The sequence below is a fragment of the Lytechinus variegatus genome, chromosome 19, assembly GCF_018143015.1.
Source record: "Lytechinus variegatus isolate NC3 chromosome 19, Lvar_3.0, whole genome shotgun sequence".
NCBI classification, from domain to species: domain Eukaryota; kingdom Metazoa; phylum Echinodermata; class Echinoidea; order Temnopleuroida; family Toxopneustidae; genus Lytechinus; species Lytechinus variegatus.
Genome location: NC_054758.1, coordinates 10,134,450 through 10,160,060, shown reverse-complemented (window position 1 = coordinate 10,160,060; position 25,611 = coordinate 10,134,450). Strand labels below are relative to the sequence as shown.

At 35.5% G+C, this 25,611-nt stretch overlaps 1 protein-coding gene across 1 annotated transcript; it reads left to right on the top strand.

Moving 5' to 3' along the window:
• The first annotated feature begins 1,493 nt into the window (after positions 1-1,493).
• LOC121405678 lies at positions 1,494-9,840 on the top strand. Its single transcript, XM_041596577.1, has 4 exons — positions 1,494-1,672; positions 3,666-3,764; positions 5,524-5,697; positions 7,345-9,840. Exons 1-4 carry the CDS (start codon positions 1,534-1,536, stop codon positions 7,632-7,634), a joined length of 702 nt encoding a protein of 233 aa, XP_041452511.1. The 5' UTR covers positions 1,494-1,533; the 3' UTR covers positions 7,635-9,840.
• Positions 9,841-25,611: the final 15,771 nt, after the last annotated feature.

Sequence of the window (25,611 nt, the reverse complement as noted above, 5' to 3'; positions counted from 1 at the left end):
AGGACCAAGTCCACCCCAAGAAAATATTGATATGAATAAAAAAGGGGAAAATCTAACAAACATAACTCTGAAAATTTATCAAAATAGGATGTAAAGTTATGACATTTTGAAGTTTTTCTTGATATGACAAAACAGTTATATGCACATCCGGGTCGGTACGCAAATGAGGGAACTTCTGATGACAGTACCAACTCACTATTTCTTTTGTTATTTATTGTGGAATTACCATTGTTTGAACATTTTATGGTTCAGTCAAGTTGGCCCTTATTGTAAAAACAAAAATCTATACAAATTGAATATTGTATAATCGGATCAATAGTTAAAAAAACAAAAGAAATAGCGATCGATGGACATCATCCACCCCTTATTTCCATGCCACTGAGTTGTACATATAACCGATTTGTGAAAAATAAGCAAAACTTGAAAATGTCGTAACCTTTTTATTTTTCATCCGATTTTGATGAAATTTTCAGCATTATGCTTGATTGATTTTTCTCTTTGATTCAAATCAACATTCTTTGGGGATAGACTTGTCCTTTAAGAACAAAAACCCTCTGATGACGCTTGGAATGGCACTAGCCGCCCAGCAACAGTTCCTTTGGAAATATACAGAAAAAACTACTAATTTACTATGACATGTTAACAAATTAATTTTAACTTACCAACAATACAAATGGGTAGATAAATTACAAAAAACGGTACAGTTTTGCGCCATTCATCGGAATATGGCATTTGTATGTCGGCATACGTCGGTTAACGTGTCTTGGCCTCCGTCTTACAAAGAGGTATCATTACTTTTACTATGGAAAGCCAGCGGCACCATGTTTTTTGGTTCATAATGTTTTCTTAGATAATTTTTTTTTAATGTATATTCATGCATGCATCGCTTCTTGGCATGCATTATTTCTTGACGATTCAGTGTGCTCCTCTTTGTATATAAATATAAAAAAAATGTTTATAAATACGTGGGTGCGTCGTGGTCTAGTGGTTCTGACTCTCGCCTTTCAAACAGAAAATCATTGGTTCGAATCATAGCCGTGGCGTGTTTTCCTTCAGCAAGAAATTTATCCATAATGTGCTGCACTCAACCCAGGAGAGTTAAATGGGTAACGGTAGGATTAATTCCTCAAAAAGCTGTATGCACTTTAATCGGTAGCATATAGCTTAGCCGGGGTAATATTAGCAGGGCCAGCTGGAAGAACAGTTTTCGGAACTTCAGTGGGCTACCCTGGTAAATATGCCGTTATTATTATTGTTGTTATTATAATTGTTGTTATTATTATTGTCATCATCATCATGTGTGGTAGTAGTAGTAGTAGTATCAAATTGACATTTTGCATATAAATTATCTTGCATAAAAATGATGACATTGGTGGATTTCTATGTAATTGAAGCTGATCATATCATTCGAAACTTTGTTTAAGACGGGGAAAATGCATGACAACCCTTTTAAATAACGTCATTGTCATCAATGCAGTTGTTCAACGGTCCGTTACAACGGGAGAAGCTGAATTTTGCCCGGGTGTAGAAGATATGGTCTGCGGCGCCAAAACCCTCGAAGATGGTCACATTGTTACCATGGTACCCAAATTGATACAAAATGACCTTTCCTGGATGAAAGATATACCAGAACTAGCAAACGTGGAGCATAGATTTATTTGTGAAATTCCAGGTAATTCATATCTTACCCCTATGATTACAACTGTGACTTGATAACTCCTTACAATCTCGTAGATTAGGTCGGCTAGTTTATCCTAACTTTCTGTACCACAATCTCATAATTCATGGGGGGTCGACCCTCCCTATACGCTGGGCCATTCCTATGGAATATGCTTCCAAAAGATATCTGTATTTCTTGTCTCACCACTTCAAGAATTCTCTAAAAACCTGGTTATTCACACAAGCTTTTAAGTAATTACAATTCTTCCCCTTTTTAATCTCTTGATTATTCTTTTTTTTCTTCTTTCTTTACTGCGCCATGTGCATCTCTTTTGATGGATACTGGCGCATTACAAATTTATGTCCATATGACCATATCGGCCTTAAGTTGATAACAAGGAGCCTTTTGCACGACGGATGTCATTACCCTGTAAAAACTGGGTGCTTAAATTGACACCAGTTGGCCTCCTCAAATCCTCAAAGGACCACACACTGAAGTGTTGTAATAACACCCTAGAGTTTGAATATAACAACAAGGGTGTAAAGGTAACAACCAAAGGTGCAATTCAGGGGCGGGTGGGGGGCAAAAAGATATTTTTTATAATAATAATAATACTTCTCCTATATAACGCATAATAAACTGAAAGTTTCTCTACGCGCATTACAATAAAGGAAACTACATTCACATAGCCTACTGCAAACAAAGAAAATAGACATGTGAATTACAGGATTACTTAAAGGAGAATGAGACCTTTAGAACAAGATAGCTTGTGTGAAAACAGAAAACTCAAAGAAACATCAACGAAAGTTTAAGAAAAATCGGAAAAATAATGAGAAGGTTATGAGCATTTGAATATTGTGATCACTAATGGATATGGATATCCTCACATTGGCAATGCGATAAAGATGCATGATGTCACGTGGGAATAACTCTTCCCATTACTTTAGTATATATTTCACTTGAATTGTCTCTTTTATCACATCTATCAATAGGTCAGCATCGATTAGCATCTTGCTATTATGTTAGCTCCAATTACCAAATGTTTTGTTTATATGTGATGTACTATTCCTTGTAATTATACCTGACAGTAATATTTGGTAATCAATTCAATCATGTATTCTTTCTATAGGAGGGCATGTGATACACATTTTAAGGAATACATCATGGATAAAGAGTTTGTATCACCATAATAAAAAGAAAAACAGACATTTTGGGTTTTGTTTTTATAGTCCATCAAAGGGAAAGTTGTTCACATGTGACATCACACATCCCTGTCGCATTGCCAATGGGAGGATCTCCGTAGCATTAGTGATCGAAATATTCAAATGCTCATAACTTTCTCATTGCTTGTCCGATTTTTCTCAAACTTTCGTTGATCTGTTTCTTTGATTTTCTGTTCCTACTTATTCAAAAGGTTTCATTACCCTTTAATATTTAGACTTAAAATTATTACCTATAAAAAAACTATTTATACTACACCTAGTTACGAGTTTCTGAATCTACATTTTCAAAGATCAACCGCTTAAAGGTTATTTCTGTTGGTTTCTTTAAATGGATAGTCCTAACAGTGTTTTCTTAGCTTTATTATAAACAAGATAATGGCATCTCATAATCCCTTAGTAAATAAAGCGAGCGCGAAGCGCGAGCTGAAACATTTTATATTCCAACCTGAAACTGGATATTGTAAGCATTGTGATATGAACAGGGTAGATATGTAACTAACAATAAGATTTAGGGATTAAAAAAATATGATATTCAGTCCCTCGAGTTTCACTTTTTTTTTCTGAGCACCTTTTAAAGCTGATTTTGTAAACCAAACAAAATCTCGGAAATTATTGTCTTTTTTTTTGTTCATTGACTTAAAAAACTGGATGATATTTTAATCTCAATTAAAGCCTCTAGAGCAAGATCTGTATCTCATCGAGCAGGCAATGCGAGCACGAACTCTATATGGGAAAGCATATGAAAGCTCGTATTATATACGCCTACCCTTTTCCATCCACAGCTTGCATATCAAGCCCTTGTCTCAACGAAGGAACCTGCAAGGAAACTGTCATCGGATTCGAATGCATCTGTCCTGAAAACTTCTATGGTGCCACATGTTGTAAGTATGATGTATTACAAATGTCTCCCTTCTACGACGCATAATGATTCAAGAACATTAAATATGTATTACCAAATGCATTCCATATCAAAGAACAACCAAAAAGCCTTTGTCGAAAATTGTTGATCAAAACAGCAGTTTTGTCCTGGACTCTCGACAAGCGAAATATTGGCATCTTCGTCTTCGAAACTTAGGACTAAACTGCTGTTCCAATTTACCAATTTCCCTGGGGTTGACTTGACCTTTATTAGTCCTGATTTTAATGCATGTATTTCACATTGTAACAACTAAAAGGAAACAATGTTTTTTATGCCAATAGTTTACTCATTTTTATTAAGATTTCTCATGTGGTGGAAGATGTGTTATTTTACAAACTGCGTCATTCTTCAAATTTTAAGTAATCGTTCTCAGGATTGAGCAGGACGGTTTCTTGGGACGGGCGACCACTCACCCCCTCCCCCTTGGTTCTTCTTCTTTTTTTTGGTTTTTTTTCTGTATGCTTAATGAGTGCAAGGTGTGAGGGGTGACTGCTGGGTTGGTGGGTGCAGTTGTTTTATTTAACGTGCTTATGGTTGTTGGATGAATGAGGAGTGTGCTGTGAATGTGAATGGTTTTTTTTTGTAAGAGATTGTTTGTCGGCCCTATTAATGCATAGCTCCAGTGGGGTTAGCTGACCCTAAGTTCCGCCTGAGCGATGGATTTGAATAACCAATTCCATTGCCCAGGTTGAATGGTGTTGTTGAGGGATTGGCATTCCCTGGCTGGAGCTGTGCATTGAACTTGACTGCTCGCTCGTCCCCAGACACCCTCCTGTCTTTAGTTCTTTTGTTACTTGCTTAAATCTATGTTTTTATTGTTTGAATTTGAGTGGCGATGTTTGTCAATAAGCATTCTTCCACCACCACCACCTTTCAGTATTCTATTTGTTCTTTTGTTAAGTTGCATTATATTCTCTTAATCATTTCAAGTTTTGATGTTTCTAAATCATCTATTTATACATGTATATACCTGTAAATTGTACACAATTCAGCCTTTTGGCTGCAACGTGCAATGATTTTGAAAAAAACCTTTTCAATTTCAATTTCAATAAATATTAGTCAAAACAGATGAATGCTTGGTGATCGATCGATAGCTTAATTAGATTGACAATAGTTCTAACGGGGTGTTGCAAGAAACTTTCGATCGATTGCAAGTCAATTTTTGGTCCCTAAATCAATCATATATCTTGCATTTAATTACAAATTAGTAATTGATTGCTAATCTGCTCCTTGAAACAAGAAGTTTAATCTGATTTGCTAGAGCTGAAATTGATCCATCCATTGTAAAATTGCAACAGAATATTTGCAATTGATCGCAAATATTTTCTTGCAACACCCCCTAAGTGTACAATCTTTAGAAACAAATCTAGTTAATATGACTCCATAAGTAGTCAGTAGGGTGGAAATTATACGTATAGTCATACATTGCTATTCATTCTTTCTGCTGAATTTACTGGAAATTTTTCAAATATAACTAAAGTAATAATTGCACCGAACTGACGCTGGCATCTAGTTATTTGTAACTGATTTGCTCCTGGAACATACAAGAACAATATTGGGGAAGAAAATCCCCTTTTTGTTAGTTAACTTGAACATTGCCAGTTATTCATTCCGTACGTAAAAGAAGTTTGTATGTACGGCTGTACCGTATTGAAATACAAACATTAAATGATATAATCAGATGGAAACATTATGCAATATACATCTTATTAATATGACAGCATGCCCGGTTTTACACACGGTGAACGTTGGCACCACGAGACAATATACCTTTCCCGGATTAGCAGTCGTCCCTGGCATGACTTCATTTGACTTCGAGGTCAGCGCTAACAATGACGCCCATATCGGACTCTCCAGGAGCAACGAAGAAGACGTTGGATATATGTACGAAATTGGTGCGTGAAGCATAAATACTTCTTCTGTTTCCATTGCCATTATCTTTTCAATATCATCCGTTGTGCTATAAATTACACTTGCATCTTTTTTGTATTTATGTCGTATCTCCTTATGGTCTACATTATCTTTCTCTTTCTCTCTTCCATTTTTCAAAGACTGCATCCCCTTCCATTAACTTGGAGAATCTTGTAGTAATGTAACAATTACAGCCACTAACCTTTATAAGTTGATTATAGAAACTTATTGTAATCATCGTTATTTCATCGTTAGATTTGGAAATGAGACAGCATACTGGTTAATCAAGTAAATGGCCAGCAGAAAAGCCAAGAGTATAGTAATTAGAGTTTGACGGATATGACTATTTTTCCCCATGAATAAAAAGCCCCTCCCCGCAGATAAAATGAGGGAAAGTCAACAAATACTTGCTTCCATTTTGAAAAGGATGCACAAGATCTGGGACACTTCCTATTTAAGAGTACATACTAATGGTGTTCAAAATAAGCAGCGGGGGGGGGACGTTTGCTTATCTCGATCTGCTAGGTAGTCATATATGGTCAAACTCACTTGTATACGTATCAATGAATCTTCATGAATATAATGTATTTCAATAATTCTTATGTGAATAAACCATGTAATGTTCATTGAAAATTTTATCGGTGCACGCGGCGTGCAAATCTAATCAAATTGGCGTTCGCAGCCTACCGGGTACCCATTTAACACCTGGGTAGAGAGTGACAAACGTGGGTGAGCGCCTTCCCACACTGTAAAACTGTGGTGTTAAAACTGACACCAATTGGTGTTAATAGAGGACCACACCCTGAGGTGTTAAAATAACACCCTAGAGATTGAACATAACACCAAAGAGTGTAAATGTAACAACCTAGGTGTTGTAATAACACTTATAGGTGTAAAACTAACACCACCAATTTAACACCGGTGTAAAATAACTGGTGTGGTCCTCTATGTACACCGGTTAACACCACAATTTTTGCTTTGCAAAGGACATTGGCGTCGGGTGGGATTCGAACCCTCGACCATTGGTTTGGGACCCTTGAAAACCACTAGAAGACGGAAAATTGACGAGGTCTTTCAGCAATCTTCAAGGTCAGTGAAATGTGCTGTCTCTGTGAAATGGCTCTGAAAACCCCAAGAAAGAGCAAAAATGACATTTCCAGCAAGATTACCGTAGGACCCTATTACCGAGTAGACCAAAAAGACAATTGAGAGATCACTAAAAGTTTATCTGACGTTCTACCAGAAATCTTTGAAAGATCAATGAATTCCTCAGAAAGACTAAGCAAGTCATCTGAAAGAACTCTTCAAGAGTGAAGTAGACACCCGATAGGACATCTGAACGACTGACTTTCATAGATCTCCCCCCCCCCCCCAAAAAAAAGGGAGACTGTTGAAAGACTAATAATAATTTTTAAAGTTCATCGAGAGACTGCTGAAAGATCACTCAGAAATCGTTAAAAACCTCGGAGATCTTTGACAAATCAAGCAAGTTTCATCATGGCCTTACCTTGCTTACAGTGGTCTCACAGATGTCTTACTCTCTGTGGAATGCAGTTTTAAGAAAGTGTAATTTTCATGTTTGTTATTATTTTTATTGATAATCTAATGCAGTTATCAATATTCATTTTCAGCCATCGGGGGGTGGGAAAACACCGGAGGCGCAATCCGTCGACTTCGAGAAGTCTATGAGTGGGATGAAACATACCAGAACCATCCTGCCACACTTGCCCTGACCGGCAAACCTTCGTACGATCACTATCGGATCTCCTTTGCAGACGGCCACATCATATTATATCGATATGGAAACGATATACCTCTAATGGAGTACATCGATCCCGACCCTCAGCAGGTCAACTATGTAGGAATATGGACTGGATTTGGGTCAGATGGCTACTGGAAGTTTCCATCACTTTGTGTGTGAATATATATACAACTCGCGACTTTTCGTCATAAACAATTACCATAATGTCCCGCAGTGGCGTACCTAGGATTTTCCAAAGGGGGGGGGGGGGGAATTCGTCCGCCAAACAATTTGACAAGCAAAATAAAAAAAAGTCTTCAACCACAAGTAAACGACATTTATTTGTCACCAGAAAAAAATTTGACAAGCAAAAAAAAATAATAAAAAAATAAAGGACATTTCGCACCAGATTAAAAATTGACAAGCAAAAAAAAAGGGTCTTCAAGTTCAGAGAGAGGGGCCACTTGTAGCTCGTCAGGGATCAGTTGTGACTCGTCAGGGGGGGGGCAGGGATACGTCCCTTGCGCGTGAGTTGTGACTCTTCAGGGGGGCAGTCTGCCCCCCCCGCCCTTAGGTACGCTAATGATGCCCCGTAAGACACATTCATGACATTGGCCAGTATTCTAGGAGAGCGTTTCATGAAATGACTTGTCGTATAAAGCGACCGAAAAGTTTTATCCGACAGTTACCACAGTAACAGAACTTCTAATCAAAATCAAGGAGAGTTGTCAGATATGACATCTTGTCAGACAAAACGTACTAGATGAACCGCTCCCCGGTAGTACGGTTTAACCCAGACAACTCTATGTTAAAAATTATGGAAAGCCAAAAAATGCACGATATCTTATTAAAATTGTATACTGCCACTATAGTGTTCATTTTCAAAGCATCTATTGTGAAGAAAACTATTCAATTTATCATTCCCAAACCCATGCGTATATATGAAATAAAAAAATTAAAAAGTGTCGGCGTACTAACAATTTACTGTTTGGGATTTCTCACACGACTCGCTATTCATAGTTAAGTCACAGTTTTGGACAAGCGTTTACATTGAATTCCAGTTCAGAATACGGGTGAGTGGCGTATTGAGCTAAACAATTTGCGGGGACGCGATATGGTTTATGGGGTAGTATTTTCCAAGGCGAGTAAGCGACGTGAGAGAGCACAAATGTTGACATTAAAAATACAAACATCCAATTTTGGATAGATGTTAACAGGATGTTTGGAATGATATTTGTCAACCTTTCCACTTCAATTTTTTTTTTAATAATTTTCTCCTTTTTATTTTCCCTTAGACATTTGGGGGCCAATGTGATCCCTTTACGCCCCCCCCCCCTCCACACGCCAGGGACGAGACGTACAATATCAAATACAGAAGATTTTTCTGTTTGCGCTCTAAAATGTATATAGAAAATACATAAATCTTAGAATAAAGCAAGTAAGTTTACATAGGCTTACTTTTGGGTTCTATTATTCCGTTATTCAATTTACTGGTATTGGATAATTTTCATCGTTCAATAGACAAATCTTAGATTTTGACTGAAATGAATGATATATACTTGATTGCAAACTTAAACCTCCCGTGTTAACCCATATTGGTTGTTTAATTGGTCAATTTTCTGTGGGTTTGCGGGTTCATTCATTCATTCATTGTGGCAACGAAAGGATTGATGGCTGATATATGTACGCCTAATATATAGTGTAGGGATCAATATTTACTCTCCGAACAATTATGCATGCGTTCACCGAACAAAAGACATGTACTTCGAAAGCTAATGGATATTTTCATATATTATTCATTATCATTTTTGCTCTTTGCATTAATTGCCAATATTAATATGATTGATATCTGAAATTATTGCAATTGAAAAGACATGGCAGGAAGAGAACTATTACTTCACTTTCCTGGAAATGAATAATTCAATAACCTATGCATTGACAGCACCTGGACGCACCACGCGCGGGGTAACAAGGGCGTAGGCTGGTTTGAGCATGAGGAGGTGCACGTCCTTGGGGAGGTGGAACTTAAGTGGTATGGTGGTGCATATATTGGGGAGGTGGAACTAAATTTTAGAAAATCAGCTGTTGAAAGTAAAAGGGGTACAATTTTTGTTTTGCATGCCAGTGTTGGAACTCCTCTGCCTTAGCAGGAGGGTGCACGTACCCCCCAAGCCTACACCCTTGGGGGTACAGACATTGCAAGATGGTCACCATGTCGGGACACCGTGCTTTTACAAAACCATGAAAAGGGGTATCTTTGATAGCTGTTTTGACGGACGACATAGCTAATTTAGCTAACGGTTTATTTCCAAATGCAATTATTTTCTTTTTAATTACCTACACAAGTAAAGATATGCATATAAATTATGTCTCCTGATGGCTTTGTTTGTATTGAAAGAGGCAGCTAATCTTAACCGATTTAAATTACTCATCAAAAAATTTCTTTTGAATTCTTACTGATTCAATCAAACATTGTGAACTTCATACTTATCCACAGTAGTATTGATTATTTTAAAGTAAATATATTTTTTTGTATATAGTGTATATACATTTGTGTTACAGTGTTTATATTTATATAACTTTATAGATTTTGCTGATTATTTTACTCTATTTGTATCATATTACCCTTGTATAATGTTTTGATAGGGGGTCTACATTTTACAAGCCCTGCTTCTTAGTAGGCCCCTCCACTTTTTTTTTCATTTCATTGCTACGTTTCAATCCTGCATATGTTATTCCTTTTTTTTTCATTGTAAACATGATTTATTACGAAATGTTCTTTGATGATTGTGGAATATGAATATATCAATAAATAGGTAAAAATAAATAAAACAAATTGTATTACATATTAAAGTTATTTTTTGTAATTATGTATATTAAACTATCATTGTGAATATAAAAAAGATTGAAAGCGGAAATGAATTGAATTAAATTGTAAAAGACCTTATACATCACAATGTCATATCGCCTTCCCTGAGGGTATATTTAAGAACGAATTTAAAAACGTAACAAACTACATTAAAAGTGCAAGTCAAATCACCATGGAAAGCTGGGAGGGTTTTGTCGAAAATTCGGTGAACCGGAGCAGCAGAGCGTCTTATACTTTTCAGAGCTGACGAAAAAAAAATGCAAATTTGTCGCTTGTGCATTAGTCCAAGAAGAAATTGCGTTTTATTGGCCAATTGTTTTTTTACAAAGTGTAGACCCCCTATCAAAACATTATACAAGGGTAATATGATACAAATAGAGTAAAATAATCAGCAAAATTCTATAAAGTTATATAAATATAAACACTGTAACACAAATGTATATACACTATATACAAAAAAAAATATTTACTTTAAAATAATCAATACTACTGTGGATAAGTATGAAGTTCACAATGTTTGATTGAATCAGTAAGAATTCAAAAGAAATTTTTTGATGAGTAATTTAAATCGGTTAAGATTAGCTGCCTCTACGCCTAATATATAGTGGAGGGATCAATATTTACTCTCCGAACAATTATGCATGCGTTCACCGAACAAAAGACATGTACTTCGAAAGCTAATGGATATTTTCATATATTATTCATTATCATTTTTGCTCTTTGCATTAATTGCCGATATTAATATGATTGATATCTGAAATTATTGCAATTGAAAAGACATGGCAGGAAGAGAACTATTACCTCACTTTCCTGGAAATGAATAATTCAATAACCTATGCATTGACAGCACCTGGACGCACCACGCGCGGGGTAACAAGGGCGTAGGCTGGTTTGAGCATGAGGAGGTGCACGTCCTTGGGGAGGTGGAACTTAAGTGGTATGGAGGTGCATATATTGGGGAGGTGGAACTAAATTTTAGAAAATCAGCTGTTGAAAGTAAAAGGGGTACAATTTTTGTTTTGCATGCCAGTGTTGGAACTCCTCTGCCTTAGCAGGAGGGTGCACGTACCCCCCAAGCCTACACCCTTGGGGGTACTGACATTACAAGATGGTCACCATGTCGGGACACCGTGCTTTTACAAAACCATGAAAACATCATATAACTTATTTATTCAAAAGTTCAGCTCCCTGTACAATGATTCTTTTCCGCTTGTAAAACCTAAACAAAAAAGAAACGACAAACCCTGGATTACACATGGCATTTCGAAATCCATTAATAATTATGGTCTTTATTTTTTTTTTAAACCCACATGGGCATTTATTATATACATAATTGAACATTCAAAGTCACATCACATGTTTACATAATTCTCTTTCAAACAAATATTCCAAATTAAATTCTCGACAATCTTTTCCTGTTTTGTTTCTTATGAGTATACATTTGTAGATACACCAAAAAGCAATTGTAAGAAATGAATCTAGTCCGGTTTCTTTGTGGGCTTTAAGTAAATGCAATTCTGTTACTTGAAGGTCAACATTGTATTCCAACTTCGCTTTTGTTGTCAAATAAGAAAAGAATCTCTTATTTAGTTTACACTCAACAAAAGCATGTACATCATCTTCGTCCACATAACAATGTGGGCATCTCCCATCTGTTATAACATTCCATTTAGACAAATTCTTTCTTACAGGCAATAAATTATATATAACCTTAAAATTGAATTCTTTCAGTTTATTGTCTTTACAGTGACACAAGTTTCTTTTAAAAGTTTTTTCCAATCTAATGGTGACCTAATTATTTGTTCCCAATACAAATAGCATCTGTTAGTGTTTGATAAATCTGAAGATAGTAATTTATAGAATTGTTTACTTGAAATATCATGAATATTTTTTAATTGATGTTTTGCTCCTACATCTATTTTGGGAAACTCTAATGAAGGTTTTTTTATTGCGGTTGGTGCAAGGTGTTGTATTATCATTTATCCAGAATTTAGGGATAGCCTGACGTAATAAAGTGTAATCAAATATCAATCTTTGCTTACTTTTCTGCGACTTAAGACTGGAATGAATTTCCATTGTAGGTAAGAAATTTCCATTCCTGAGAATATCTTTCAAAAATACTATCCCAGATTTGTACCATTCTTCAAAAAATAGGGTGTTGTTGCGAAAAGTTACATTTTTATTATGCCACAAAATTTCGTAATGTAGACCATGTAGTTTAGAGTGATATTTTAAACATGCATTCTTCTTTATCTTTAACCAGGCCTGTAATATTTCAATGTAAAAAACTGGAAGATGGTGCTTGCATATATGTTTAATATTCCAAGCATCAAAGTCTGAATTGAGAAGTAGTTTCAAACCACCTAAAATATTAAACCAATAAAGGCTGAATTTACACCACATTCCTTTACTTGACGCAAGAGTGCGCCCCAGCCATTTTAGTCGAAAGCTCAATTTTTGGGTATATAGATCAATCATGTTTACCCCTCCATTGTCCAGTTTGTTGGTCATTATAGTTCTTTTCACTTTTTCAATCTTTGTTTGCCAAATAAAATTATATATTAGAGAATTTAGTCTTTTTAACATTTTTTCAGGAATAATATCAACCATGAGAATATGTACTAACTGACTTAAACCTAGAGTTTTGACAATGGTTACTCTTCCAAAAATAGTAAGCTTTCTTTTTCTCCAATTGTCTAATAATCTTTGCAATTTCGATAGTTTATTTTCCCAGTTCATTTTACGTGCTTTTTCTATATCAGGTGAGATGTAAAACCCTAGGTATTTTGTAGGAATATCTGTCCATGATAGACCAATATCATTGAGTGACCATTTGGAGTTACTTCTCCCCACCCACATGATTACTGTTTTAGTTTTATTAAGTCTTGGACCTGCTACATTTCCAAACAACTCAAGTTCATCATTTATCAATTCTAGTGATCTTTTATCTGACACAAAGAACAGGGTATCATCAGCATATTGTAGTACTTTAACGTCACAATTATCTTCTGGTTTCAAAACAGGTATACCTCTTATATATTCATTATTTCTTATTTTGTTAGACATAAATTCTGCTGCAAGAACAAAAAGTAATGCTGAAAGAGGGCAACCTTGTCTGATTCCCCTTTGTATTGAAAAGGACTCTGATATCCAGCCATTTACTAATACAGAACTTCGAATATCTGTGTACAATATTTTTATCCATGTCTGGAAATTCTTTCCAAAATTCATTTTTTCCAAACATGAGTACACAAAATTGATATCTATTACATCAAAAGCTTTAGAAAAGTCAACCATCATTATAGCACCATCTAAGTGTTTTCTTTTCATAAATTCAATGGTATCAATTGTAAGACGTATATTGAAGGCAGACAGACGATGTTTTATATAACCTGTTTGTTCTTCGTTAACGATATGTCCAATAACCGATTGCAATCGTGCGGCCAAAACTGCGGCCATTATTTTATAGTCGCAATTTAAAAGCGAAATTGGCCTCCAGTTTTCTAGATTTCTATGGTCTCCTTTCTTATAAATCATTGTAATAAGACCAGCTTTCTGACTTTCAGACATTTCTCCATTTGTGAAGCATTCATTAAGAGCACTCAATAAAATATCTTTGATGTCATCCCAAAAGGTTTGGTAAAACTCTATGGGAATACCATCCAGACCAGGTGATTTGTTTTTATTCATAGAAAAAGCAGCACGTTTGCATTCGGCACTTGTTAACAATCCTTCACATTTATTTCTTCGCTCATCATTCAGCTTTGGAACATGTACTGAATTGATGTAATCATTTCTCTCAGTTTTATCAATATCAGATTTTCTATATAACAATGAATAAAACTTTACCACTTCCTGTAATATCTCTGTTTGTTTAGTACAATATTTATCTTTGTTTACAGATAGCAATTGGGTAATATTTTTTCTTTCTGAATTATATTTCTCTAAACCTAAAAAATAACTTGTGCACTTTTCACCTTTTTCTAACCATCTGACCCTTGCTCTAATAGCAGCACCTTTACACTCTCTTTCATATATTTGTTCTAAATCTTTTTTTATATTGATGTATTCTTTCTGTTCACTGGAATCAATGTCAACATCAATTTTTCTTTGGAGTTCAGCGAATCTTTTTTCTAAAATAGTCTTTTTATCTTTCTTTTTGCAGGCCTTGCTTCTACAATGCCTCTGTGTGAATTCACGTGCTTTAATTTTCATATTTTCCCATATCTGCATAGAAGATAAGTGCGTATTTTCTGAAATATTGTTAATTAATAATCTAATTTTTTCTTGATAACATTTTTCTTTTAACACCTCTGTATTCATTTTCCAACATCCTCTTCCTTTTAAAATATTTGATGTTGTCAATTTGAGAGAGATAGCATTATGGTCTGCTTTAAAGCAGGGTCTTATATCACTTGATGTGACCTTTGCTTGCAGGTTTTTACTTATTAACCAATAATCAAGTCTTGATGCAACTCTCAAAGATAAATTTCTCCACGTAAATTGCTTCGTATTTAAATGGGTCTTTCTCCAAATATCTATCAATCTTCTTTGTTTACAAAGTTGAATTAGTTTTTGTGGTGTTTTATAGTATGAACTTTGACTACCTTGAACATCTTTCTTTGTATCCAATATACAATTCCAGTCACCACCTAAGATAAAAGGGGTTTTGTTTTCTGAAATATCGTAAGGAGATAACCACTTTTGCATTTTCATCAGGAAATTTTCTCTCTTTTTTCTTTCAGTAGGTGCATAGACATTGACTAAAACATAATCGTTACCTTCTATCATTACATCAAGGAGTAAAGTTCTTCCATCATTTTGTGAATCTACCTTATTAATTTTTAAAACAATTTTGTCACTTATAAGAACAGCAACACCGCAAGAATGATTGGTACCATGTGAAAAGAAACATTTTCCTCTCCATTCCATATTAATAATGGTTTCAAGTTCTTCAGTCCAGTAAGTTTCCTGCAAAAACAATATATCAACTTTTTGTTGTTTACACCATCTATATATCTGACTGCGTTTAAGTTTATTCCTTAACCCTCTTACATTCAAACTTAATAGGTGGCAAGAAGAAGTAGACATATTAAAAAAAAAGAATTGTAAAAGGAATTTCAAAGTAAACACACAGTGTACAAAGTTTCTTCATAAAAAGAAGAGAGTTCATCTTTTCTTTGAGGTTTTCTTTCTTGATTTTTGTTTTCGCTTAGATGCATTGCTCATTTTGTTCCGTGCTAGCACTGGATCTGGAGACTCTGCCGAGAGGTCAGACTGATGTTCAGTTACGGTGTCTTCCTCGCACTCTGAGTACTCATCTTCTTGGGAAGACGCGCTGTCATAAGATGTGTTTTCATCTGGTGAGCAACGATCGCTGACGCTTCGATCAGTTGGCTGTACGTTGTTCTCGCGATCTGAGTTGAGACGAACTTTCTCAATGAATTGCGTGATCTTCGATTGTTGGTGATTGGTCAACTTTGGGGGTGTGGTCTGATCAGCTGTATCTGAACTTCGCTCTGGACGATTAGGGGCTACCTCTCTTGGGCGGGACACGGTAGTCGCCGGCTCACCTGGCTGGGCTGCGTTTGAAGCACGCGTGCTAGTATTGCGAGATCTCTGGTCTACCATGTCTCCGGTTACGAAGGTGAAGCGTCTCTCATCAGTATCAGAACTGTCGTGATGTCGGCGATTAGTAGACGTGGTAGGTAAAGCACGGCCCCGGCTCCGCGTCATCCTGGGTTGACTGTTGCTTCGCTTCTGATTGGGCCGTTTATCTAGTTGTCTGGCGACATGGGGAAAGTCTTTGTCGTACGGGGCGTTATCCGTATCTTGACTTTCATAGCGTTGCTGTGACACGCGCTGGGTGTCTGCTTGTAGGGACCATCGCGATGACTGGACGTTTCCTGGCCGCTGATTGGACGAAACGGTAGGTGCGTCGTGAGTTGGGCAGCGAGTTTCGATGTGCCCGGTTTGTTTACAACAGCGGCAGACTACCTCATTCACGCATGACGAACGCAAATGCCCTGACTGCAGGCATTTCGAGCATGTCTTGTTTGCCGAGTCTGTCTGCCCATGATGGAAGATTCTCCCCTTGAAGTGTCCAAATGTAACTGCTCGTGGGAGAGGAGTAGTTAAATGTTCTATGTATAAAATACGGTCTCCAGTCAAACAATCTGTGAGATGACCATCTACTCTCAATTTCTGATATAAAGTTTTTCCTGTCACTTTGCAATTTCTTCTTTTCAACTCATCAGTGATTACAGACTCATGTACCGACAGTGGTATGTCTTTTATCAGAAGGCGTAAATTACCCTCTTGCCCATCTGATAGGAAAGGGTTCGTGTCATATACACGTACATTTGCATGACGAAGGTTAAGTCCACTGGTAATGAGCCTAATTCGTACATTTTGGTCCGTTATGTACAAACGCCAAAAGTCCCCCGATTCTCTGAATCCCTTTGATTTCACTTGAGGATATGACATGAGTGAGACTTTTGAACAGTTCATCCGCATACAGAGTTTTCTCACTATATTCAGGGATATCTTTGTTTTTGAGGAAGATTGGCTTACCTCTGGTACCGTTCGGTGCATGACTTTCACTGGCCACCATATTGTAGCATTCCGTTGGGGCGGATTCTCGCTCTAAAAATCGTTCAACATCCACTTTTTTGCGTCCTCAGAATAGAAGTTTTCCAGCTCAAAAGTTCCAAAATGATCTAATATCCAAAACCGTCTATACGTATAATCCACTTTTATCGAAAACTTTCAGAATAAGGAGGATTTTCTAGCTCCGTCAAAGAAGTCGTGACTGCTTCGATGAAGTGAAAATAGCGCCCTCAATAATGGTCTTTATTGGTAATCAAAAAACATTCGTTGCAGCCAAAGGCTGAATTACAAATGCTAGTACAAGGTAAAAAATATAACATATAAATTGACAAAAAACGCAAATATACAAACAAGGTATATATTATATATAGATAAAAAGATAAAATAAATAAATGAAAACAGCCAGTCAATACAGAATACATAGTGACCTCCATTCGACATTGCAAAAGTAGCAGGAAACATGAGTGGCGATATGGAATTAAGTTGGTAAAAAATCAAGTATTTAACACGTGTAAAACGGAAACAGTAAGAATAGGGAAAAGAAATGCATAACAATTGGCAAAATCATTGAGTAGCATTGTGTATTATTGGATTATAAAGAGAACGATCAATCTGTGTAATTGAACAAAAAGGCGTTTAACAAGGTCGAATGGAGCACTGAAACATATAACAGATTGTCGGACATGCATCAAGTTTTAACAAAAGAACAAGCTCGCCCCAGCTAAAAGTCGACCTGAACGAATAGATAACCGAGATATAATAGGCATAGTATTCAACATTTTACATTCTAGCCGATCCACCTTTATTCATTTAAATCAACCTACTGTCGGAGCAGACTTGGCTTAAAAGAGAAAGGGGATAGGGAGAACGGAGAAACAGAAAAAAATGGAGGAAACAGGAAAAAGTACATTGGACAGAGAAGGAGAAAGCAAAGATAGACGCAATGCGAACAATATCAAATATTACATATTACAAGTACAACATGCTATTAAAAAAAGGAAAACGTTAAAAATGTAAGAGACAAATTTGGAATTCTTCTGTCGTGTCTTTCCTGATATACTTCACTGTAATTGCACTAAATGATTGCACTACAAGATTGCACCTAGTACTGGATGTGTATGTATATAAAGCATTCAAATATCAATTATACATGTACCATGCATTATTTGACTTCATGATGAAATTACTCAAGTGATTTGTGTACTGCAAGGTAGAAAAGGAAGGAAAGAAGAAAATGAATGAGAGAAAGGAAGAAAAGAAAAGAGATGGAGGAATATAGTATCAAAATAATTAAGTTGGACATGATAAGGGGATGACAGAGAGAAGATGAAACTGAAGATGAGGGAAAGAGAGAGGGGAGAGAGTATAAGAGGAAAGATAGGGAAGGAGACATAGTAAGGAATGAAGGAAAGGAAGAGTAAAACTTACAGACACTATTAAGAAAAAACAAAGATTATACTATCGGTATACAAAAAATGGTGACTCTCGGACTCGATTAAAATACGTTGAATACAAGAATTTATTCACACGTGTTATTCGACGAAGCAAAATGATTTACTACAAAAATTTATTTAATAAAGTGAGGGGTGATATGAAAAAACCTGGTCGAGGATAAACAATTTATTAGGTAAAAAAAAACACCTTACCATCGTGTACTTCAATCAGGAAAAGATCTCGAAGAAAACAACTATTGCTGAGGTATTCAATAGTTATTTTATCAATATTGGAAAGGTACCTCAAGAAAAAATTCAAACTTCTTCATCGCATTTTGTGATTATTTATGTAACCATGTACCCAAATCACTATCTTTTAATCCAACGTCGAATACCGAAATACTTAATGTTCTTCCATAAAATCGTCAGTTGCTCCGGGCTCTGATTCAATAGCAGCTCGTGTTGTCAAGGAATGCATTAACACTATTATCAATCCTCTCTGTCACTCCTTAATGAATCACTTTCTAATTGTATTGTTCCAGACAAACTAAAAACAGCTGAGATAATTCCAATTTACAAAAAGGGCGACAAACATGACATTACTAACTATACAGACCAATTCCATTATTGCCCTTCTCCAAATTGTTAGAAAAAATAGTTCACACTAGACTTTACAAATTTCTTTCCATCAATTATATTTTAATACCCCAGCAGTTTGAATTCCGGAAGAACTTCTCAACCGATCTCGGTGTACTGAATTTATTCAATGTGATATCTGATAAAATAGACATTGGAAAGTACTGCCTAAGTGTTTTTATGGACCTATCTATAAGGCCTTTTACACCATTGATCACAACAATTTGTTAAAAAAACATATATGATTATTCGAACAAAAGGAAGGAATGTCCCGTCTAATCTTCCTGATGTTTACATTGGTGGTAATCTCATGACACGGGTTGACAATATACAATTCCTTGGTGCGACTTTCAAAAACATCTCTCTTGGAAATCCCATATTATTTCTATTAGTAAAAAGATAATCAAGATCCATTGGTGTTCTGTCCAAGTTACGACATTATGTTCCTAAATCAATTTTGATTACTTTATATAATAGCAATATACTACCCCATTTGAATTATTGCAATGTTTTCTGGGGCGACACCTTCAAATCACACTTAGATAAACTACGTATTTTACAAAAAAAGTAGTTCGCATTATTTCAAACGCTCCCTACCGCACTCATACAAAGCCTCTATTTTCTCAACTGAACATAATGCCATTACAGGACTTAATATCATTTAATTCCTTCGTAATTTATGTATGAATTTTATACTAAAATCTTGCCTCCTCTTTCCAATGACATTTTTGTTCCCAATTTACTCTCATCTTGCTCGCCAAAGCAATGAAATTTCATCTACCCTTAGCTCGATCAACTATATCTTTAAATTCCTTTAAAACTTGTTTTCCTAAGTTATGGAATAACCTCCCCTCTGACATGAAATCCAGTCCAACTCTTTCTAGGTTCAAGAGACTTATAAGAAAATTGTTAACACGTGTTTAAAAACTTTCAGTCAATTATTTGTTTTTATTTCATTGAAAGCCCCCCCCCCCCTTTTTTTGCGGCTCTTGCATCAGTGTACTTAGTGTAATTATTTTTATTTGTTATATATATTTTTAGTGTACATTTTAACTCGATGATCCCTTTTTATCTCAGGGGTCACCAAACCATCATTCTGTTGTTATATTTAGTATTTGTATAATCATCTACATTGGTATGTATTTATGTAATTGTTTGTACCTGATGATGGTTCAATGAATAAAATAAATTGAAATAAATTGAATGAAATACCTAGGTCATATGATAGATGACAAGTCGAAATAGAATATACACTCTAATAAAAATAGGTTCAACTTTACATGTTTACCGATGTTACACCTTGAGCACATTTAAAGCTGCAACTTAGCACCTTTCAGAAGAAGGGTTCAAAACTAAACATCTGAAGGTGCAAAGTAGATACAAAAATGCACCTTTAAAGATACTCTTAGTGCGACATTGGTCTGCATCTTTTAGTTTTATGAAAATAATGAAATTAAAAGTGCAAAGCTGAACCTATTTTACTTGGCGTGTATATACAAATAATACGTGCAGATCTATTCCCTGGTAGCACATAATGTTTTAATATCATTTCGAAAAGGCCTCACTTGTGTTTTCCAAATAATGTTTTGTAAGATTGTTTTTATAACATTAATACAACATTTTAATCTTCACGTTTAACATTTTAATAATTTTCAGACCAAAATATAATTATGCTGAAAGAAAATAATGTTTTTTAAACATCATTATAACTTTAAAAAATGCAAAAAACGTTTTAATAGCATTTTAAATTACTATTGCTAACGTTATATAAAAAATGTTTCCCTAACCATACATATAACCATATATTTTGACATTTTAAAAATGTTGTAGTAGCCTTTACCTAACCATATTATCATATTTTTTAGAATATGCTTGTGCTAGCTGGGTAGCTTTCAATAGCTATTTTGAATACATCATAAAAACATTACAAATCTATCATTCACCCTTGCTATGTGCAGTACGGCGAAATTGCCTTCTAAAAGAAAATTTTAGAGATTGCAAATAAAAAAAGATCTGCACGAGTTGTCACTGTCATTTTTTTTTAATTATGAGACAAGTAGAGGAAGAAACCTACTGCAGATGTTTTTCTTGGCCAAGTATCATTTAATGATTTTCGACCTTGTTTCCTATTTTGTTTTTATATAACCTGTGTTGGCTAGGTTTTGACATAATGTCGGAAAAATAACTTTGTAAAAGAAATTGAAAAAGATTTTTTTCTTTTAGAACGTCGTTCATTGTCATTTGTTATTGGATGAAGTTCTCAACCTTTATGATGATCATATTTTATCGCCTCTTTAAAGTATTCAGAATGATAGCCCACTTGCCATCATGTTTTTCTAATTTGCATTTTTTTTGTGCTATGGTATGTTCAACAGTTTCAAATGATAAAAGAAAGTTACAAAAATGGGGGAGAGTAGGTTTTGTTATGCCACATCGACATCTAAAAATATATTGTTTACCTGACAGGAGCAGAAAGTTCAATATAAATATATTTCAGGGATTTTGGGGCTTACAGATACCAAAAAGAACATATCTTTCTGAGAGGAAATCAGGAATATCTAGTGAAGCAACAAGTGTACCATCTAGAGAAGCAAAAAGTGAACCAACGGGCTAAATATTCCAACTTTGAATAAAACGGGCATTTAACATAAAAATGATTGTATCTTACTCAGTGGCGTACTGCAGGTCACGGCATTGAGAGGGGGGGGGGGGGGGGGGGCACCAGCAAATTTTTTTAGTCACTTAGTAGGCGCGTGAAACAGAAATTTTAAGGATTGTGCCATTAAATTGATATGTATCTCACTGATCAATCAATGCGAACGCGAAGCGCGAGCTGAACATTTCTTATATTCAGACTTTAAAAAGGACACTATAAACATTTTTTACAATCATGATACATAACTGTCTAACTAAACAAACAATGCGAGCGCGAAACGCGAGCTGAATTTTTTTTTTGCATATATTGACCCCAAACATGAACAATTTAAGGACTTTTTAAAAGAAATTCGTGAAGAGCATGCTCTAACCAAAGCCATCTAATGCGAGCGCCAAGCGATTGCTTATTTTGTTAGAATTACATTTAAATGCATTAAACACTTTTTTAGTCATTGTAATCATGAACATGGTGTGTACCTCACTAATCAAATATTACGAGCTCGAAGCGCGAGCTGACAATTTTTGAAATTCAAACCCAAAGAGTTGCATTTAGCGCTTGTTCGTAGGAATTCACGAAGACCATAAGTATTTCACTATACAAAATAATGCGAGCGCGAAGCGCGAGCTGAAAATTTTCGATATTCAGACTAGAAAAGGGGACATTTTAAGAATTGTTTTTAGGAATTCATGAAGAGCTAACATATGTCACCAATCCACTCACGCGAACCTAAGTGTTGAATTGAAATGTTTTATATTCAGACCTCATCATTAAAAAGAAGCATAATATTATGCAACTACATAAACAATAATAAGTGGAACTATAGGCCTATTTGATGTATATTGACTTGAAAACGGGATTTTGTAGTACAACAGGAATTAAATAGACAATGAGAGCACCGGGAATGATTAACACATAGGCCATAAGCAAATTATGTTTCATAAAGTTATGAAAAATATTTCTTATGTAATATAATATTATGTAGTAAATATATTATAACATAGTATGATATAATATACAATGATTTCTCCACTACGTTTTTCTTTCTTTCTCTCTCTTTTTCTTTACCCGGTTTTTTTTTTGGAGGGGGCCAGCCGATGGGGGGGGGGGGCACGTGCACCCCCATGCCCCCCGTAGTTACACCACTCTGCATACTGCCTAATTGCTTCTTGGACTTGATTTGTACGAGTATCACCTACGCCTTGCTCTAGTATCTACTGCAATTACTTAATCGCAATGATTATAGAGCGCGTCCCAGAAAAACGAAACCGTGATTAAGTGATGATTTGTCACAACTTTATCATAAATACAATTGACAAATGACCTATCATTGTAAAGCTTAGAATCTCCTCCTTCATTTGAAATAACTTAGATAATTCATCATTCATGCACGAGTGAGCAAAACAATTCGAAGAAAGAAAACCAAAAAAGGTCACTTGGCGGACGGTATTTGAGTTTCAAACAGAAAACCTCTTTTTTTAAAAAGTTAAATATCTGCTCTTTAATTAGATATCTAAATTAAAGAAAACGGTAAAAAAGTAACAAAGTTCTGAAATAAAGCTTGAATTCCAAAAATTTAATAAAAATGAAGAGGTTGGACTAGATAGCTTTCAGACTTATACTCCGTTTTGTTGATGATCAGCCATGCAGACAGTCTTTTGTTAACTGTTCTATAGCTTCGGTCAAACCCGGTGAAAACATGTATGTTTCATGGAATTATGGAAATACAAGCATTGTTTCGAAGAAACATAACTTATTTATATCTTGGCCATTTTCTGTGATTTAGCTATAAAATTAAAGAGCAGATATAATAATAATAATAATACCACTATGCTTATATAGCGCATATCACTGCCAAATGCGTCCCTATGCACTTCATTGGATATTGTTACCCTGGCTTTAGCCCCGCAGCCTTTTACAGCGTGGTGGCATTTCAAGGAATAAATTCCTGCCAGGTACCCAGTTACCTCACCTGGGTCGAGTGCAGCACAACGTGGACGAATTTCTTGCTGAAGGAAATTACGCCATGGCTGGGATTCGAACCAACGACCCTCTGTTTCAAAGTCCAAAGACTAATCCACTGGGCCACATATTGAACCGTTTAGGCATGTGATTTTTTTTAAAACTTTCATCCCCCCCCGCAAAATGACTTCTTGCTATCATTTCTTCAAATTAATTTTTCTCACTAATGCGTAGATAAGAAATCTCGTATGTTATACCATCTAAAGAGATTTTAAGCTTTACAATGATAAGTCATATGTCTATTGTATTTGTAATTAAGTTATGATAAATCATCGCTAAACCTCGGTTTCTTTTTTTGTGGGACGCACTGTATGATAAAATTCGCTATGAACTTCTGAATTTTTGGTGCATTGTATACTGTTAATATTTATAAAAGGTGGACTTAACTGAATTGGTTTTCACAGTGATCTAGGACTTTGTGTACGGGTTTGTTTACAACCACTTTCTGTTCTTCAGATTTGGACTGTTGTCAGTAATGAGCATACGGTCACAACAAGCATTATTTTTGTGTGCTCTTTTAAAAAACAGTAATGGTAAAACTACATTGCTGGTGTTTAAAGGACAAGTCCACCCCGACAAAAGTTGATTTGAATAAAAAGAGAAATATCCAACAAGCATAACACTGAAAATTTCATCAAACTCGAATGTAAAATAAGAAAGTGATGACATTTTGAAAATTTGCTTAATTTCACACAACAGTTAAATGCACATCCTGGCCAGTACGCAAAAATAGGGGACTGATGACATCACGCACTCACTATTTCTTTTGTATTTTATTATCTGAAATATGATATATTCTGTTTTTCTCACCCATGTCATTTGAAATTGAGCTTTATTCCTCCCTGAACTTGTGGAATTAACATTTTTTAACATTATGTAGTTCAGTCAAGTTATACATTATTGTCAATTCTGTATAAATTGAAATATTGTATAATTCAAACAATAAAAACAAAAGAAATAGTGAGTGATGGACATCATAGACTCTCATATTTGCATATCACTGAGTTGTGCATATAACTGTTTTGAGAAAAATATGTGAAACTTTAAAATGTCATTACTTTCTTATTTTTTACATCCAATTTTGATGACCTTTTCAGTGTTGTGCTTGTTAGATTTTTCTCTATTCAAATGAACATTTTGATGGGGTGGATTTGACCTTTGACGAACACACAGAGCATTGCTACAGCGTTCAAAAATTCAAATAGTCGATTTGACAGTCGCATAAGGTCAGTGCACCAGCCTAGAAGTGTTCTTTCCGATGATTTATTTTTCTTTCTTGATTCGTGTTCCTATGGGTGTAAGACCAAATTCAGCTTGGTTGCCCGAATGGTAACTTTGGGCAATTTTGCAAATTTGTATGAATCCAAAATTGGTTGCCAGATGCCATCTTGAAAACCTAACACTAGCTTGCCCGGAATGATGAGCAATAATTCTTTTTAAGGGTTTATTCTCATTTTCGCAATATAAGGTTATCTTTAGGTCAAATCCAAAGTGGCTGTCAGATGCTATCCGGATATGCCATCTTGAAAAAAATCAAATTTGAACCTCTTGCCCAAGAATGATGGGTAATACATATCTTTTGAGTGTGTCGAAGCAAACTAAGTCTTTGACCTGAAGCTATAGCCAACAAGAAGGCTGTCTTAATGGACAGATCAAAGAAGGAGCATTTATGCATTGGTTCAAAGGGGGATTTGGCTAGCACCCGAAGGACCCGTGGAAGGTCCCATTTGGGAAGAGTCTTCGGCAAGGAGGATTCTGTAAGGAAAATGATCTTGTTAGTCTGGCAAGGACAACTGAATTTGAGATAGTCTCCCCATTAGAGAAGCCTGAATTAATGGCTGCTATGGCTGACCCGTAACCCCTTATGGAGGAAACTGATAAACCTTCGTCGAATAATAGAAGAAATCTGCTACCTCACCTAAAGAGGCAGAGGTT